This window comes from Pezoporus occidentalis, unplaced genomic scaffold (genome assembly GCF_034315485.1).
Source record: "Pezoporus occidentalis ecotype Australia unplaced genomic scaffold, CSIRO_AGI_Poc_V1 ctg26, whole genome shotgun sequence".
NCBI classification, from domain to species: domain Eukaryota; kingdom Metazoa; phylum Chordata; class Aves; order Psittaciformes; family Psittacidae; genus Pezoporus; species Pezoporus occidentalis.
Window position 1 is genome coordinate 5,673,936 of NW_026914502.1, and position 18,114 is coordinate 5,692,049.

The window sequence follows — 18,114 nt, forward strand, 5'->3', positions numbered from 1 at the left end:
GAGTCCTTATACCATGGAGGTCTACAAGAACACCAAGAATATCAAAATTAGGACAGGTTCCCCATCTCCACTCCCACCAAATAGGGTGCTGGGGATGGAACAGCCACCTTCCATTGTACCCTATGCTATGGGCAGCCAGGTCTGTAGTTAAAAGATAGCCTCATGTTGATCAGAGGCATGGTGTTCCAGTTCCCCTCTTGTCCTCTATTTTGTAGGGCACAGAAATTTGCTGGATTTTTTTTCATGACAAGAGAAAGAGCTGGGGAAGCTTGGTATTTGTCTTGTCTCTTTCTACTACTCCTGTTTTCATCTTTGCCTGTCTGCAGTGGTGTTTTTGTTAGTGTAGTAGGGTTGTTTGTACCTTTTAATGAAAAACAAATAGGACCATAGAATCATACATTAGTTTGGGTTGGAATGGACCATAAAGATCATCTAGTTTCAACCCCCCGCCATGGGCAGGGAAAACAGTCCCAGTCGACACTGGAGCCAATGTAGAGTGTTCTGTAAGGTTTTTCCAAAGGGGTGTTAACTTACCCTGCCTGGAGAGTGTTCAAGTGCCTAAGAGCCTGCAGTTTGGGAATGTCTTTTCCTATTCATTTCGCCTTAACTTAAGCTTTAGTGCCTAGATGTTAAATTGGAATATTAATGGCATTTATTTCTTTGAATCAACTTTTGCAGTCAGCAAACGAAAAATGCACAGCAGGATTTTAAGTAATAGATAGCTATTGGGCGGCCTTGTAGTTATTGGAGGTAGCTAGCTAGGGAGAGGGGGGCCTTGTAAGTAGGGGAGCTGGCATACAATGTGAGAAATGTGAATTAAATTGGGGGCCCCTTTCCTTCTTTCTCTTATTAAACTCGTGCCTCTCATGGCCTCTGTGACATTTACACTGAGGTGTTCTTTTGAAGCAGTCGCTGTTGTTATGATGTTGTTCCCTGTTGTATGAAATGACAAATAATGGTATTGTTCCATCACACGTGTCTCTGAGAGATGGTGTCACAGATACTCCCCTCTGTGTGCAGTGTATCTCCACTGAGGATTCTCTGTCAAAAAAAACCCATACATATTGGTACATACAATACGGTACAACCATATTGGCAAAGGGTCTTCTCGTGGAGGTAAATATTGCAGGCTGAATAGAAGCATCTTGTTGTTGTTGTTCTAAATACACTGGTTATTATTAAAAATATTTACTGAAAATACTGTTTAAAAAAAAACAATTATTTCAATTGTTTTTTGTTGCTCTTAATGTGTGCACATCCAGCTGACTGAATTTCTGGGAGATAAACCAGCACATCCGTTCACTGAGTTCAGAAATAGATGGGTGCACAGAGTAGCACGTTAGATCTCTTTCAACTATGTAGATGTTCAGGAGGGATTGGATGTACCACAGTAGTTTGAAGGCTTTGGTAGTCTCACTTGTGTTACAGTACTTATTTTTTTCCCCTTATATTGTTTCAGGTTTCAGTCACAGCCCGAGATGATGTCCCCTTCTTTGGACCCCCTCTGCCAAATCCAGCCATATTCAGAAAGGTTTGTTTCTCTGGTCCACTGTTGATGGCAGGGGGATGTGGTACACACCCATGTGTTTTGAGTCAGTATTGTCAGTCTGGCTAAGGGTCTTGGAGGTCTAAAGAGTAGTAAGGTGGAGTGTGCTATTTTTACTACTGTTTTCATCTCCAGTCTAGTCTTCGTCTTGACTTGTAGAGTGCAGAATTCCGTGAGTTTCTCCTGGTCAAGCTCATCAATGCTGAGTACAGCTGCTATCGAGCTGAGAAATTTGCTAAATTAGAGGTGGGTCTATTGCCTGCTTGCTCCCATTAGAAGTTATAAAACTGCATTTCTGATACATTAAGAGAATACAGTGCAATTTTTTTACTTCCTTCTAATATTGTATTGCTTGAAAAAGGATGATGAAATGGGATTATAATCGGCTGTGTGATGCTTCCTTTATATTTCACAGCAGGTGTGATAGAATATGCACAGGTGCATTCTAATGTAAAGATCTAATCCTCAAGTCAGAATGGGAATATGATGCATTTCCTTCGTTTTGCTGGAGGAAATCCTGTATTAGCTGAAACTGAGTATTGTGCTTCAGGTTTTGTATTGATATTACTGATTTTTGGTTCAAGGAACCAAAATCCTGTTCCAAGCTCTGCTGCTTGCCTGATCAAAAAAATACATGCCTCTGTTACATCACTTGTAAAAGATACTGATGTCTTTTATGACTTGCTTTAGAGAGACCTTAAGAGGACTGGGTGTTACTGTAATATATTCCATGCCGATACAGCTAAAGGCACTTCATACCATTCAAAGTAATTTTTGTGATGATTGATTGATTTATTTATGTATCAAGGAATATGTGAGACATTGCCAAAACAGAGAGGAAAAAAAAAATCCCTCTGCTCCAAATAATAACTGTGTTTTCATTCCTGATATTGATGCAGGAAAGAACCCGGAGTGCCCTCTTGGAGAGCCTTTTTGAGGAGCTACAGCTTCGCAGCCGCAGTATGATGGGATTACCCGTAGGGGAGGATGACAAGATAGAGAATGGCAGTGGGGGCTTCCTTGAGAATTTCAAGGTGAGCCGTAGTGGATTGATTCGTTACCCAGTTGCTCACACTTTTCTCAAGTTCATTGGGTATCCCTCCAAGGAATACTGACCCTGCTGAGCAGCTGTGCTTAAGTCTTTCCATACTTTCGTGAGAGCATCTTCAGCTGTGCTTTACCATGTCTCTCAAGAAGAGACATTTTCCCCTTTCTATGTACCTTCCTGCAGAGCTGCAGTGTGGTCCGGGGTGGAATTCCATGCTGTCCCTCAGGAGTCTTTGTACTTCATGCTGGTGTCAGATGGGGTTTCACTCTATAGCTACAGAAGGCGTGTTTGCAAGAGGAGCTGTAATAACTAGTAGCAAGCAGCTTTCAGTTCCTCCAGCAGATCTCTTCCAGTTCATTCTCACTGTATCTGAAAGAGTTGCAAGAGCCACTGCAAGAGAGTTTCTAACATATCTGCTCAGGCACTGCGCACAAACACTATGATGCTTTACTTGCCCTGTAAAAGCCAGAGTTAATTTGCCTTTGTTCAGTGTAGATGATGCTTTTTTTTGTGATGTCAGGATCAAGTGACAGAACTCACTTTTAAAAGTGATCAAGATGACGTCAGGAAGCAAAGTTTCCATGTGAATAGGCAAACCTGAGTTTTGAACCGATTATATTGAGAGAATGTTATATTACTTTTCTATCTACTTCCCCTTTCCACTTCTGTGGGTAATGCCTCAACACTTCATTTGTATAATAGGTTATCTGTCTGATAGAGAGATGTGTTATAAATAGCATTTCTTAAGATGACCTCCACCTGCTTCGTATAGGGGGCTGGTTAGAATTGTTAAGGGCTGTGAAACTAATCCATTCAGGTATAGGTTTGGTAGCTATATGCATAGCTTTGGTCAGAGCTGGAATGCTTTACTGAGGTGTATTCTTACATGCAATCTGCCTATCCTGTCTTTGTTGCTAACCAGGAATTTCATACCCATCTATGTCTTACACTAATTATCCCAAAATGGCCTTTTTCTGACTTCTAGCAGATGTTGTGACTTGCATGTCATGTAGACATTTGGAAAAGGTTGTAAAAGGCTGAGTAAACTTAGAAAATGGCTTTTTCAAATGCTGCCAATTTTGATATGGCTGCTTTCCCCTTGGAACCAGCACTCAAGCTCGTGCAAGACTGAACCTTGCAGTCTTGAACAGTATGATTTTGTAGCCTGTAGTGTGTGGGACTTGTACAGATTATGCTGGTCTATCCAGTATGCTGGGATAGTAGTAGGGAATCTATTGCAACAGGACAAGGGAAGTAAAAGTAGAGAAATACTTGAGGAAGAGTTCTTCCCTGGCAGTGAATTGCCTACGACCAAAAGTGGGTAATATCTAAGATTCTTCCTTCTAGGAATTAGGATTTCTGTGGTTCTGGTGTTGGTCTGTGACAACTTTCCACCCAATCTGTTGTGCTTTATTTTCATGCTACCCTACCGTGTGCATGTCTATATGTGTATCTGTGTTTGTCTGTTTCCCTGCCTCCCTCCTGTTCAGCGGGTGATCAGAGGCCGCAGCCAGAGCCTGGATACCATGGGAATATCCATGAGAAAGCAGCAGCCAGCTACCCTGCCCAGCCGCCCAATGCCAGCTGGCCTTGCCCTCAGCCAGAGTGTCGCCGAGGGCCCTAAGGCTGTTGCTGCGGTAAGGTATTCGGGTGGACTGTCAGGAGAAACCTTTGTGACCCATCCATAGGTTTTGTTTCTCTTTTCCTATTAGTTTGTCCTCTTGTCCTTCTGTGAATCTCTTGTATCATCCTGTTTCACAAGTGGTGACAGCACGCTTTGCAGTCTGTTTTAGCTGTGCTATCTCTAGCCACAGTTCAGCTGTAAACTAGAGCTGACGTTGCAGAGTGGGGGGGGAAAAGCCAAACATGATTCTACATCAGACATCTATCTCTGTTATCCCGGATTATATCCTGTACATTGCCATACCTTAAAAGAATGTGTGCAGAGTGGTTTGACCGCAGTGGTATTGTATTGTCATGTGGCAAGAGCTCAGAACGTAAGGACACTAGATGTGTTCCATTTGCTTCAATTTCACCAGTCAGATTATTTTCTGTAGGATAAAGCAGGTGCACAATGTTTATTCAAGGTGCTATTATTTTGCTGTAAATAGAACTTGCATGTTGGGAGCAAGCAGCAAATTAATAAAAACTTGGGGTGATAAAGAGTGACTATTTCCAGTCATCATCAAAGGCTTTCTTATTTGATGGGGATACTAAACATCCTTGATCAGTGTAAGCATGATAAATCCATGACAAACATTTCCAGGAAAGGATACGTGTTTCTGATATTGGTCAAAATCCATCCAATTGACTGTGGTCTCTGCACTAATGATGTCAATACAGGCAAACAACAAAACACCTCTGTGTAAGCCAGGAAGATGCCTTTCAATGTGGGAATTCCTTGGTGAGAGTTTGGTTGGTTGCATGAATTCTGTATGTCAACACAACAAAGTCACAGAATAGCAACAACTTGGGTTTGCTGCCACCTCCTCTCCTTTTAACTTGTAGTTTTCTTACCTTCTCCTTCTCTCATCGTATGGGATATCTTTCTTCCTGAGTCTCTCTCTATATAGTGGCTGTGTATCTTGTTCTGCCTTTGTTCCTATGCCTCTGTCTCTTTTTCATACTACCTTTATAAGCCTAGCTTCTCTTTCTCACTGACAGAGTGCTCCTTGCACTGATGGAGCTGGGCTGTGCTACTGTATTTCAGAGTAAAGGAGAGAATCTGAATCCATGTTGCAAACTCCCTATCCCGTGCTTCGAGTTCTCCACAATTCTTCCTGTCTTGTTCCCCTCCTTTCTGTCACACTTTCCTTTTTTGTAGTCCTTTGCCTTGCCTGGTAGGAGCCCATCACGTACTCGAGCCAGCCGCTTCCATGGGCGACGGAGTAGTGCTATTGGCATTGAGAACATACAGGAGGAAAAGAGGTACGAGCTGTGGGAAGATAAGACAGAGAAAAGAAAGCAGGAGGAGATGGGAAAAGGAAGATAGAAAGGCACATGTAAGGACAGAAGGGAATCAACAGGAGTGAGAACTGAAATGGAAATGGTTGGAATGGGAAGAAAAGCCTGATTGTTTACTAATGGAGAAATGGACAAATGACAGAAACAGACAAAATAAAAAAGGAGGTGTGGAAGTGGAGAGTATCAATATTTGAGGAAGAAGGGAGGAGATGGGTGGAGGAACATAGTAAGACTGCTCTTGAATATTGTGCAGTATGATCCAGGACTCCTGGTTCTCCGGTTCTGTATTCGCCACCTTAGCTAAGAGTCAGATGAAAAGCTTTCACTTTGGAAGGGGAAATTGGGGATGTGTGTGTGTGTTTTCATGTTAAAAAGTTCAAGTAGGCAAAACTGCCAATATCTTAAAGGGATTAAATTAAAAATGCTGTAAGTCAAAATGGTTAGTGTTTTAAGTTAGGTGGGCTTAGAAATGATTATAATGAAGAGGTAACATATGGATTCAAGGCATGACATGGCATATTTGACAGATTACAACCATTCAGAAGTTGTCTGTTGGTGATGAGAGATTATTTATGTAAATGGATAAATTTGCCTCAGCTCTAGCTGAGACACCTTTTTAAGATTATGAAGTCTTAAAAGTCACAGGAGCGTTGTGCATCTATTATACAGTTTTCCCAGTTGCAAGAATTCCAGGGAACAGTTTAATGACTCAGTGTAAAAAGGGAAAAGCCATCTTCTATGTGGAAACCAGTGATTTCACAATAGGGATAATTACTATCCCTATTTCCCTTCTTTCCAGTTGGACCTAATTTGCCTATGACCTAATCTGAATAAAAATACTATAGAACTTTCCTAGAGAAAAATGAAATCTGAGCCAAATTCCCTGTAACAGTCTCAGCCAACACGGTAACTACAGCTCCTGACTACATTAAATAGTTCTGTACCTTATGCAGCTGTGCCCCCCAATCCGTTACTTTCCATGCAACATCCTTCACTGTTCCCTTTAAAGATCTGTAAAAGATTTTCTACAGCAAGGAAAAATCCTGGATTTTTCCTTTTTTTTTTTTTTTTTTTTTAATCCTCCTTGCTCTTTGCTAGGAGGGAGTTTGGTTTCTTTAGCTTTCCTTTTGCTTATTTGTAATCTTAGGTATGAGGCACAGTGAGCCTTATCTTGTGTCTGTGGAAGCCTTTTTGGGTAATTCTTGAAGGTGCAGTTTCACTACCAACTGGTCTAAGTTCATTGCTACTGAAAAGCAGATACCGTACTTTCCCTCTCCTGGTTTCTCTTTCAGCTATCCCATCCTGTCCTGTTCCTTGTGATGGCTCAGATGCTTAGTGGACCCTTCATGGAACTGATTCAGCCCATTAATCTAACAGAAAAAGTACCAACTTTCTTTTATTGGATTAATTGGCTGCCAGGTTCTGCCATGAACTGGCTCACAGAGAAGCCTGATGGGTACCAGGGCAGATGAGAAGTACACTCAGCAAGAGTGAACGAAGCTGGAGCGGTCTCGCTCTCTAAGAACAGTGACCTCAACACGTCCTGTGGGACTTCACCCTGAAGCTTTATGATACACAGGCTCTGATGACAGAGCTGACCCGCTGCATCCCACTCCTTCCTGTGTCATACAAGTTTCAGGGTTGTTTCAGTTTCAGGATTCTTCTTTGCCAGGATAATTTCCAGCCCCACAAACATTTGTATGAACACAGCTGAGGGCATGAGGAGCTGTGATGTGAAGGGGTACAGGTAGGATCAACTGGCCAAGAGAGCAGAAGAGGAACTCTGTGAACTCCACCACTGAAGCCACAAAAAAACCCCCAGCGAAATCCTGAGTTTTCCTATCCTTTATTAAACATACCCCACTTGTCAGTTACTCACACAGACAGCTTCCTGCAGAAGTGTCTTTACCAGTACTAGTAGCAATCAAACGAATGGAACCATCCTGAAACAAGGAAATTTGCTGAATCCTCTTTTATGCAAGAAATATATAGTATATATTATGCATTATAAATATATACATTATATTATATAAATAGAAATATATATTACTAATATGAATATATTCTATGCAATAAATAAGCTCTAATAAATCATAAAGCTTAAAATCAACGAAATGGGAAAATGAGGAGGGGTAGAAGAAAATGTTGAAGAATTTAAGGAGAATACTGGAATTATTTTATGCTTTTATATCAATCCATAAGGAGTGTAAAGTTGGTGATTTCTAATATATTGCCCTCAACAGGTGACATCTAAGGAGTCTGTTCTTTTCAACACAACTGCATTTGCTTCCCTTTCTTGTGTATACAAGAGATCTAGCTTGTAAGGAAGTGGCTTGTAAGGAAGTGTTAGAATAGACAGTGGTTAATTCTATCCCTGGGCTATAGCTGGTTTCTCTTTTTGTCCCAGCAGAGACACTGCAGAGAGGATACAGAAGATGCTGGACAGTCCAGGGACGTTCTTTGACCTGAAGTCTGATGGATCATCCAGTCCCAGCTCCCCAGAGTTCCCCAACAGGAAGAACAAGTGAGTTGAAAATGATGTTAGTATTTGGAAGTTGCTCACTGTGTTTGGTACTGGCTGAAGTGTGGTGGTGCATGTCTTGCTCTGTTGGAGGTTTTCCTGACATTATGCACATCAGGCATTTCAGCATCTTAAAAGTTAGATGTCTTCTGGCCATGGCACAGTAATTCAGAGCATGTAAGTAAGGAACTGAGCTTTTTTAAACAGCCAGTGAAGAATGATTGGACCACTTAAAGGTGATTTTGGCTATATCTTTACTGTAATATTAGCTTGCATCCAACAGGATACACAAATCCCTAGCTGTCCAGTTATCCATGCTTACTCATGTATATGTTTCCTCTATAGTTTGCTCTGGAGTGATTTTGGAGCTTAATGGAGAAGCTTGGACAAGGGTATGTTGGGTTGTACCCAAGTTCTGCCCCTCTAAGCAATATGTATGCTGCTACTCCCAACCAGTGTGAACTAGGTGTCTTCAGTCGTCCCAAAGTATTAAAGCAGGGTCTCATGTGTATGTTTCAGTGGTAAAGCATGCCACACCACAGCCAGTGTTCTGCAAAACACTACATGCAGTAGTCTGCAGAAGAGTTCTCCAGCTTCTGGTGGTCAAAAACTGGAGAAATGCACTTTCTTGACAGTGCAGCTTTGCTGTTGCTAAGCTGTATTATGCTGGGCTGTGATCCTATCCAGGATCCTTCAGAACTTCATGGAAACCACACATTTCTATTTCCAAGACACCGGAGCAGTCTGTCTTTTAAACCCACGACTGCAGCTGACTTTCTGGAACAGCCTGCCCACACCTGATTTTTGTCATGAGAATTTGGATGAGACCTGTGGCAAAAAGGGCACCGAGTACTTTGTAGTGGGGCATGTCCCTTTCTCAGGACTGGGGCTGCTCTAAGAAGATTTCAGAAGGTGCCCTACAACCAGGCCTGGATTGTTGTAGTTGCTTCATGTGCCAAGTCTGGCAAGGAAGTGCCTTCCTTCCAACTAGACCCAATGTTCCCTAAGAATTACAGCCTGGTGACTGTTTGCAGTAGTTCAGCTACCCAGTTGTATGCTGTAGGACTGCCCAGAATTTTATCACAGCCCAGATGCAGAGTTCTGGTAAGTATGTTTTTGTGATACTAGTTTCTAGGTTGTGTGAGTGTCCAAAATTTTGGTGTGGAGGAAGATGAGAGCACAGCTAGGAGATAACAGACCATTTCAGATGCTAGCTCTGACAGCCAAGGACAAGAGAGGATGCAGGATGTGGAACTGCTGACTGGTCAGCAACCTCCATCTTCCAGCATTACCTGGACCTTGTTAGTGAACTAGAAGCTCCTGGCTAGGCATGTGTGAGGGACTCTTGCTCTAATTAAGTAGCTGAAGTAACCTTGCATAATCAGCAAGGATTCTGCCTAGTAAGAAAACATCTCAGCTTGGCTGGTGCTGGTTACCCTCAGTAGAACGTGTCCTGGAAAAAAAGGATGAAGCTTTCTTGACATCAGTCCCTGATTTCTGCACTTGGTTATGGGCTTCCCCCGCTTCCCAAAGCCCCATTCTCCATTTGTCAGCTGTGGAGGTGAGCCCGCTGCAGTGGCTGTTTCAGATTGGTATCACATGCTTTCAGAAAGCAAACATAGCATGGGATTTCAGTAACAATACTTGCATAAATATTGTTCATGCACACGAGGCATGACCTGCATGACTTAGCACTCTGTCTGCTTCTGTCTCCAGGATTCTCTCTATGCATCTTTTTCCAGTAGTGGACTCAAACCCACTTGTACAATCACCAGAAAAAAATCCTTTCACAGGTGTGGTAGTTTAGCCCATTCCTGGACAGTTTGTTCATGAGGTTGGATGTAGCATGGAGTTCTGCACAACTGGTGATTAGCCAGAGTTAGAGTTGTGATTTCAGAGCTAGGGACCAGCCCTTCTGCATCGTATCTGGAATAAGGAATCAAGAACATGTAATTCCACCGTGTAAAGCACACCATTTTCACCAAGAGGGCATTAGCACAGTATTGCAGGAGCAAGCATGGAGTGTAATTCTAACAGTCTGTCTTAGAGACAGAAGTTCTACTGAAGTTTTACTGGATTAGTCTATTGGTCATTAGTTGTGGAACTGCAAATCAGGATCATGATATAGGCATATTTCTAATGGTTCTCTCCAGGGGGTAGCATCACTGGAGATTCCTCTATCGCAAAAGCACCCAGCATCTCGCTGCTAAACTTAAGTAACAAATTCCAGACTTGAATGATCAAACTCTTCATCTATGTTCTAAAAACAACTTGGAAATAAATGCAAGGGGAACACATAAATAATAGATTTATCCTTTATAGTAGAGACAAACCAGCATTTACTTTTCCTGTTCTTGCATGCTGGTTTTCAACACACCCTTCTGCAGCGATCAGCCCAGAATCCATGAACCCTAATCATTCACTTGGGCTAACAGTGTCTTCTCTCCTACACGCAGGGACAAGTGTCCTTAGGTTTTCTGCTCTCCTGTTCACATAGCTTTCCAAATAATCTTTTTTTTTTTCCCATGGACAGACTCAAAAGAATGAGCCCAGCCTATGTAACCAGGTAGCAAAACTCCTCAGGAGCAGATGGCTTTTAGGGTTGCATCTCAAAACTCAAGCACTGTACTGTGTATGTTCATGTCCTAGGAAAAGTACATGGGTTTTTTTGTGTGTGTGTTTTCCCTCCTCAGACACATCTGAGTGGGGACATCAAGCCAATCAGGAGTGGACCGGATGCTACTCAGTCATTGATTGCCTCACTGAAGATACTGGCAAGACTTTTGGGGTGAAATGAGAGTCCGGGCTAAGAGGAGCATGAACTTACTTAGAGGACCTCAAGGACTGTGGAGAGACCAAGTGGCATCAAGTAACGCTCCACTGGCAGTTCCTGGAGCAGGAATCCTGGGAAAGGGAGATGGACAGATAGCTCCTATTGGAGCATTTTGGCTCTATGCCCTTCCTATTGCCCAACCAGGCTCTACTAATGGTGGGGAAAGGAGGCCACCTTGAGTGCCTCCCCTTCTGTTCCCCTCCCCTCACATGAGTGAGAACAGAACAGCTTGGCCCACAGAAGGCAAGAGGAGAAGAACGTGTTTCCATCTGTCTCTAGTGCTTTTCGATGACATAGGTCAGGAAGTGCAGTGCAGAGAACGAGGATGGAGAAACCTGCTGAGGAAGGATGCTGATAAGGAGATACTTTGTGGAAATCTAAGTCCCAGTTCATTTAAATTCATGTTATTGATTTGTTCTGCCAAGGGAGAAGCATGTTGGTCTGCATTTCCTCCAAGATATGTTTCCTAATCTCCTGAGGAAACATCTTGGCCTATATTGGCCCAATCTTTACTGTTCTCCCTGTTGCATGCTGGCATGTAATATGCCTGGGACTTTAGGTTTCATTACTGCTTGTAGGTCAGACTGGCCATATTTTGCAGTGTTTCTGAAGGAATAAATATATTTAGTATGTTAAAGGTGTCTTATCTTTCTTGCTTCTTTTAGCTTTTTGGGGTTTCTTAACATTTTTGAGCCCTTCATCTCTCTCTTATTAGCTGGTCTCTTGTGCAGGCAGTGAATATTTTGTCACAAATGCCAGGCTTACATGCACAGTGCACCTTCCACTATGTAAGCATATCAGCCTCATGGACTGCTCTTTCTCCAAGATGACTATAAGCAGTGGATCCCAAATTCTGAGCTGTGAGAAGCTGACCTTAAGGGTCTTTCTTGGCAGATACGAAACATGCACCAGACTACCTCAGTGTCCAGAAACACAGTGGTAACAGTTTATAAGCTCCATGACATGAAAAATATGCCTTTATAGTCCCTTTGTACTGTCTGGAATTTCACTTAAGACCAGATATGATGGGCTGAGAGTGGCTGTGGGAATGGGTGGCCTTAGGCTGAGTAGCACCTTCCCTTTATACTCAGTTTAACACCTCATCATGTTTTATTTAGGCTCCTAAAATCTCTGCTCTCCAAAATGAAGGCATGTGTTGACTTCAGTGAATGTCTACAGGTAAACAGTGCTTAAATTCAGGTGGTTCAACTCTGCATTAAGACTTTTAGGTGATACAATTATCCAGAATGGAAGTAAGAAGTGGTGTTTCTACTAAATGAAGTAACCTCTAGAAATGAAGGAATGCAAGCCAGTTGATCTGAATTCTCTTCCTTGGTGGAAAACCTAGCTGTGGATGGAGAATTTCTTCTGTTTCTGACTGCTGTATAATAAAATATGTCACAAGAAGTGCAAGCCTGTGTGTAACAATAAACATGATGATGTTGAATGCTTGCATTTCACAGAATGCTCAGGAGTCAGACTTCGGGATACTGTGTGATGCAGCCGTTGTCACGTTCTTCATCCAGTGTAAGCAGTTGTTGTAGTGGTTTGAGAGAAAATGAAACATCTGAGGAAGAGGAGAATGACAGGGTGGGTGTATGATCTCTAACAAACAGAGGCTACCCTCCCTGATTTTACCAAGTGCATTGTCAAAATACATCTTCTTTGCCCTCTCCAGGAGCTGATGTGCTCTCTTGAGGGCCCTCCAAAACAGGATTCAGTGGTTCACAGCGTATGGCTGGATGACAGTGACTGCACACCCAGTACTTCCAGCTCACCAGGTAAAAAAGAAAGAAAAAAGGAAAAATCCTCTACTTGAGCTTCTGGAGGCACAGGAGAGGTCGAGCCATGTCTTTTGTATGCTATACTTAAGATCTGAGAAGCATAGGTAAATGATAGGCACTAGTAATGGGGAGAGAAGACAGCATGTAAACTTTAATGGGGAGAGAACAGGAGTTTCAGTAGCATGAGTAAATAGTGCTGTACATACTGTAGAAGAAGGTAGAGTAAATTGCAAATAATTAATGTGTTCGTGTTGCTATGGAGAGCATGTATTTCAGTGGTTGCTTTTCTGAATGCAGTGCCCACGTCTCTATAAACCAGATTGTTTAGATATGGGAATTACAGAAACAGTACTTCCTGAACAAAGCACTGTGCTTCTGAGAAAGTGGGTAATCAGGTAGCTAACCTACACTGAGCAATTTGACTGCTGAAGCTGGGCTCTTAATGTAGTACTTGATTAAATTTTGTAGTTGATTAAAGTCAGCTGGGATTCATTCACAGTGCAGAGATGGTTACAGCCATTACAAGTTCTCTTTAGTCCTACGGCAGGCAGAACTACTGCAGTATCTGTTGTTGAGGTTGTTTCATCTGCCCTGATCTCAGACCCTGTTCGCAGTTGTTTCACTTTGTTAAAATGAACTGGTTTGGATTGAAGCATTTCTTGTTGAGCATCAGCCTAAAGCTAAAGCGATGGAAAATTAAAATCAGTTTCAGTCTGTTTCTGAGAATTAGGCTGAAGGGACTGTGCAAGATTCTGGGAAAGTACGATTGAAATGACTAAGCTTTTCTGAGATTGAGAAGCCATTAGGAGCTGTGGAAGGCAGAACTCAGTGTTTCTTGGTGAAGGATTCTGGAATAAGAGCGGGTTGAGATGGTAAGAGATACTAGGGATTATGTAGATGGTTAAGAGATACTAGGGATTATGTAGAGGGCAAGGAAGAGACTTGGTTGGAAGGAACAGTGAAATCTTGATAGGAATTATGTGAAAACAGATTGTTGAGAAAGGTTACAAGGGTCAGAAAGCAGAGCCAGTTTCCTTTGAAGGCAGAGTTAGGTCTCTCAATCTCTGCAGCAGCCCTGTATGAGATACCAAGAGCAGACATTAGATCCCTACTTAAAATCGCCTATATCTTAGCAACGGCAACGGAACTGCTACTGTGAGATGTTCTGCAGAGACCTGTGTTCTTTTTCCACTCACAGCATGATTGCTGAGGTACACAAGAGAACCCAAAAAGATGATAATCAAAACTGGAAGGATAAACAAATGGAGTTACTGATGATGCAGAGGAAGAAGAGAGCCATGCAGGATGCTAGAATTAGGAACTGGTGTGCTATATGCAGAGCCTGCCTGTCCTGAGGGAGAGACATAATGGTGTTAAACGTGGTGATATGGAAAAGGAGCATGTAGGGAACCTTCACAGCAGGAGAGAGCTAATGAGCTGCTATTAAGAGGCAGAAGCTGGGAATGAGCTTCAAGGCTTTCAAGTTTAGTGTCCTCAGCTCAGAGTGATAAATAACTACTATAAAGTCAGGAGGTCCAACACGATGAAACTGTGTCTCTTTGAAGGGATCTGAAAATGGCACCATAAAGGCAATATCTACTTTGTGCCTGGTGGCATGGGGATTTTCACTGTATCACCATGGCACTGTGCAGCCTGCCATTTCCACTACCCTGAGCAGGCCACAGCCCCCCTCACAAACATCTGAGCTATATTCACTCCTGTAGTCTTAGTGGCAGGTGTGATAGTTCCCCATCAAAAGTGAACTAATAGGTTGTGTTTACTTGCGGTGAGAAATATTAACGGGAGCAGAAAATAAGTGTAAAAGCAAACTGATTTGTTCTGCTTCAGTCTACTGTCATCAAGTAAAAGATTTCACATTCCTTTTGACCTTTTGGGTAACTGCAATTCCCCTTGCCCTCCAGTTTTTCCAAGAGCACTCCCAGTCAGACATAATGCAGTGCTGCTTTTAACAGTGCTGTATGCCTGCCCTGCCATGGCCCATAGTTTAATCCATGTGTGATCTTTTCACAAATCCATTTACTACTCCCATCTACTGGTGTCATGTAAGGCCAGGTGGAACTGATCCACTATAAACTTCTATTATATCGGTTGCTGTTCTCTCTCCTTTTGCCCCTCTACACACTTGTTCGACAGTTTTCTTCCTGCATTCTTTGTTAAAAAGAAAATCCCACTGCATCCTAGAGCTGTAGCTGAGCTATGAAAGTTCAGATTGAGATCCAAGGGTGAGGTTGAGAGCACAGGTCCCAGCCCGCTCTGAGCTCCCAGCTTGCCACCTAGGGAAAGAGCTGCTGACTCAATGTACTCTCCAGTAGAAAAGTGCTAGATAAAGACATAGAGAACTCCTGCTGCCAAAACTGCAGTCTTCTGAGTTGCTTTAAAGCACCAACATGTCTCATGTGCCACCGTGTACCACGTGAGGCAGAGGTGACATTTCCCCTAGCCTCAAGGCCAGGGTATAAATTCAGCTATCACCCACCTTAACACTTTGTTTAAGACATTTCTGGCTTAGTTAATATGCATAGTTGTTTTAAATGTGTTTTTAAGTTACTTTGACTATTAGTCACTGCCTACAAACATATATCATAATGAAATCTCAAAGTACTGGAGCTGGGATATATACAAAATGGAGAAGAACCCTGGTATTGCAAATTCATGTTGTTTAAAGCCTCTGTTTAGCAACAAATGACAATGATGTACCAGTTTCGTTTTTAAATGACAGAGTTTTAAATTGCATCATGAAATTGGGAAAGGGAATAGTCCATCTTTGAGAAACTGCTGAAACACTGTTGCATCTCAGCCATTCCCTAGCAAATACTGATATGATCATGTATGGGTCAAAAAGAACAAACGTTCCTGTGAAGAACGTCTTGGCTTGCCATCTCATTGCAGGAATCCCTCATTAGCTGAATTTTACAGCTTTCTTAACCCACTTGATGGAGCGGTGTATAGGTATGCAGCAAAGTAACTCATCTGCTCCTTCTGCCACGCTGACATCAGCTCTTTAATTCGAGCTCTCCGTTTTCCTCTGATAGTTACAGTTAATAGTTACAGTACAGATTACAGTACAGATTTACTGTTGCAATACCACTATGTGTTAAATCCCATAAACTCTACTGTTTATGAAATGATTATATTTAATAATTGTAAACCATCCTTAGTGCATAGGATGGAGGGTTACCTACGGATTAATTAGGCTGGTGTAAGAAAGAGGGCTGTTACGTTAAAAGACATCATACTCATTTCTTGTGAAATGTGTATGGTGACCATGAGATGAAAGCAGAACTATGTTTTACGTATGTGAACTTTGCAAAGCATTTCATCCCTGGTTTTGCCATGGTGTTAATACCTGATGATAGGCAAATTTCTTAAACCCTGAGATCAAATGTAGGAAGGAAGGAGGAGAAACACAGAATGATTAGACTCTGCTTCATGAAGTGTATTTGAAAGGATAAGGGCACAGATGTGTTCATTGGCATTTCTTAGCCTGACTGCATGACACTGTCACCTGCTGGAACCTGCTGCATTAGTTTAAACTATTTTTTGTGTTACATAAATTGAAAATAGGGTCTGATGGAAGCATTTTGGAGGTGGAGAATGCCTTCATTACTCATCAGATGCAGCTTATTTAGGCAAGAAGCTAGAGCCAGAACAACTACAGCACTGAAACACGGCCTCAAACCAGTGGCCAATGGTTTCTATTTTTCTTTTTAATAATATGAAAGCCAAGTAGTCATTTTCCTTATGCTGCAAACTGGAATGAGGAGTAGGTCAAGGTAACATCAGCCAAGTTAGGTGTAGATACATTCCTTTCACTCCTACATGTGCATAATCCACAGATCTGTGGAAGTTTTGGGTAAAACTAACTATGTGTGCACCTCCTGGATCCTCTCTTGATTATTTATTGTTCTGTGCTTGCTTCCCTTCCAGGAAGCAGGTTGCTTCCTTCCAGCAGTGTTGCTGGCTCCACTGGAAAAGGAAGAGACAGCAAAGCAGATGCTCATCACCATAATCCAGTAAGTGCTTTAATAAAACATTTCCTTCTCACTCGCACAGAGATAAGGATGGGAGAAAGGAGAGAAACCTGATTTAGGAGGCTTTGCTTTGCTGAGGGTTGAAAGGACAAGAAGATGATTGCAGAGGAAGGTTAAAGAACTGCCTTGTTCTGCAGGCTTCCATTTTGTGCTGCGTGTGAGGTCACCGCTGGAGAACAGTGTTGGTGCACACCGGGTGAGAAGCACAGGTAATGGGACATGGAGAAGTGCTGCAAGCCCATGGTTCAACATGGAGGCAGGCCCTTGGGCTGCCTCTGACCTCACAGAAAGAGCGGAGCAAATACTATGCAGCTTCACAGAAAACCTTCCCCAAAGGCTCTTCCATGGCCAGCCAACTCTGGCCTGTTTAATCCACCTAAGTTCTGCCCTTCTTGGTTGCCTGCCCCCTGTCAGAGACAGCATTTTGCGTTGAGACACCTCTCTGCCTTAATCTCTTTTCCTTCTCTTCTTTCATTGTCTGGTTTCCTTTGCTCAGATGCAGCCTAGCTTTCTTTGCACGTATCCTCTGCTTCCTGTGGTTTCATTACACACACAACCACTTTTGCTCATTTTGTGACTTTCTGCCTACTCTAGGCTTGCTTGTTTGCTTTCAGCCTAGCATTAGTGGGACAGGCAACAAACAATGTAAGGAAAATCCCAAGTTTGCATTTTCCCTATCTATCTCAGTATTGTGTAAGTACTATGTTAGTACCTATGGCGTTGAGCATTTCCTTTCCACTGATTTCAGGTAGGTCTAAGGGCCTTTAAAATCATTCTGGGAAATCATAGAATCATAGAATAGTTAGGGTTGGAAAGGACCTGAAGTTCAAGTTCCAACCCCCCTGCCATGGGCAGGGACACCTCACACTAAACCATGTCACCCAAGGCTCCGTCCAACCCGGCCTTGAACACTGCCAGGGATGGAGCATTCACAACCTCCCTGGGCAACCCATTCCAGTGCCTCACCACCCTCACAGTAAAGAATTTCCTCCTTATATCCAATCTAAACTTCCCCTGTTTAAGTTTTAACCCGTTACCCCTTGTCCTGTCACTACAGTCCCTAATGAAGAGCCCCTCCCCAGCATCCTTATAGGCCCCCTTCAGATACTAGAAGACTGCTATGAGGTCTAAATACAGAGTAGTCTGTAAGATCCATCTCATTTGGTCCATCTGCCAATCAACAACATTCTGTCACAAAGGCTGGGTTTTTTTTTCAGTCAAGCTGGTTGAAAGGACAAGTTTCATGAAACCCTGGCTTTCACCATGAAATGACTTCAAGATGTTCCTTGCATTCTTCCCACCTTCCTACCAGAGTTCATTACTTCCATAAAAATACATTTCACCCGCTTCTGAGACAGAATTGCTT

At 42.6% G+C, this 18,114-nt stretch overlaps 1 protein-coding gene across 13 annotated transcripts in view; it reads left to right on the plus strand.

Annotated features, from left to right (window-relative positions):
* Positions 1-18,114, plus strand: part of LOC134166408 (rap1 GTPase-activating protein 1-like) — a 39,273-nt gene that overhangs the window by 19,971 nt on the left and 1,188 nt on the right. For 5 of the 13 annotated variants that reach the window (XM_062624058.1, XM_062624057.1, XM_062624047.1 and 2 more), the window contains 10 exons: positions 1,460-1,531; positions 1,706-1,792; positions 2,446-2,580; positions 4,085-4,231; positions 5,419-5,522; positions 7,966-8,082; positions 12,376-12,502; positions 12,591-12,693; positions 16,645-16,730; positions 16,886-16,957. In XM_062624058.1, coding sequence (XP_062480042.1) covers positions 1,460-1,531; positions 1,706-1,792; positions 2,446-2,580; positions 4,085-4,231; positions 5,419-5,522; positions 7,966-8,082; positions 12,376-12,502; positions 12,591-12,693; positions 16,645-16,730; positions 16,886-16,909 — 1,002 coding nt within the window. In that variant the 3' untranslated portion in view covers positions 16,910-16,957. Of the gene's footprint in view, positions 1-1,459; positions 1,532-1,705; positions 1,793-2,445; positions 2,581-4,084; positions 4,232-5,418; positions 5,523-7,965; positions 8,087-10,772; positions 11,550-12,375; positions 12,503-12,590; positions 12,694-16,644; positions 16,731-16,885; positions 16,958-18,114 lie in introns of those variants that run through there. The other 8 variants (XM_062624048.1, XM_062624051.1, XM_062624052.1 and 5 more) reach the window with 8 other exon arrangements.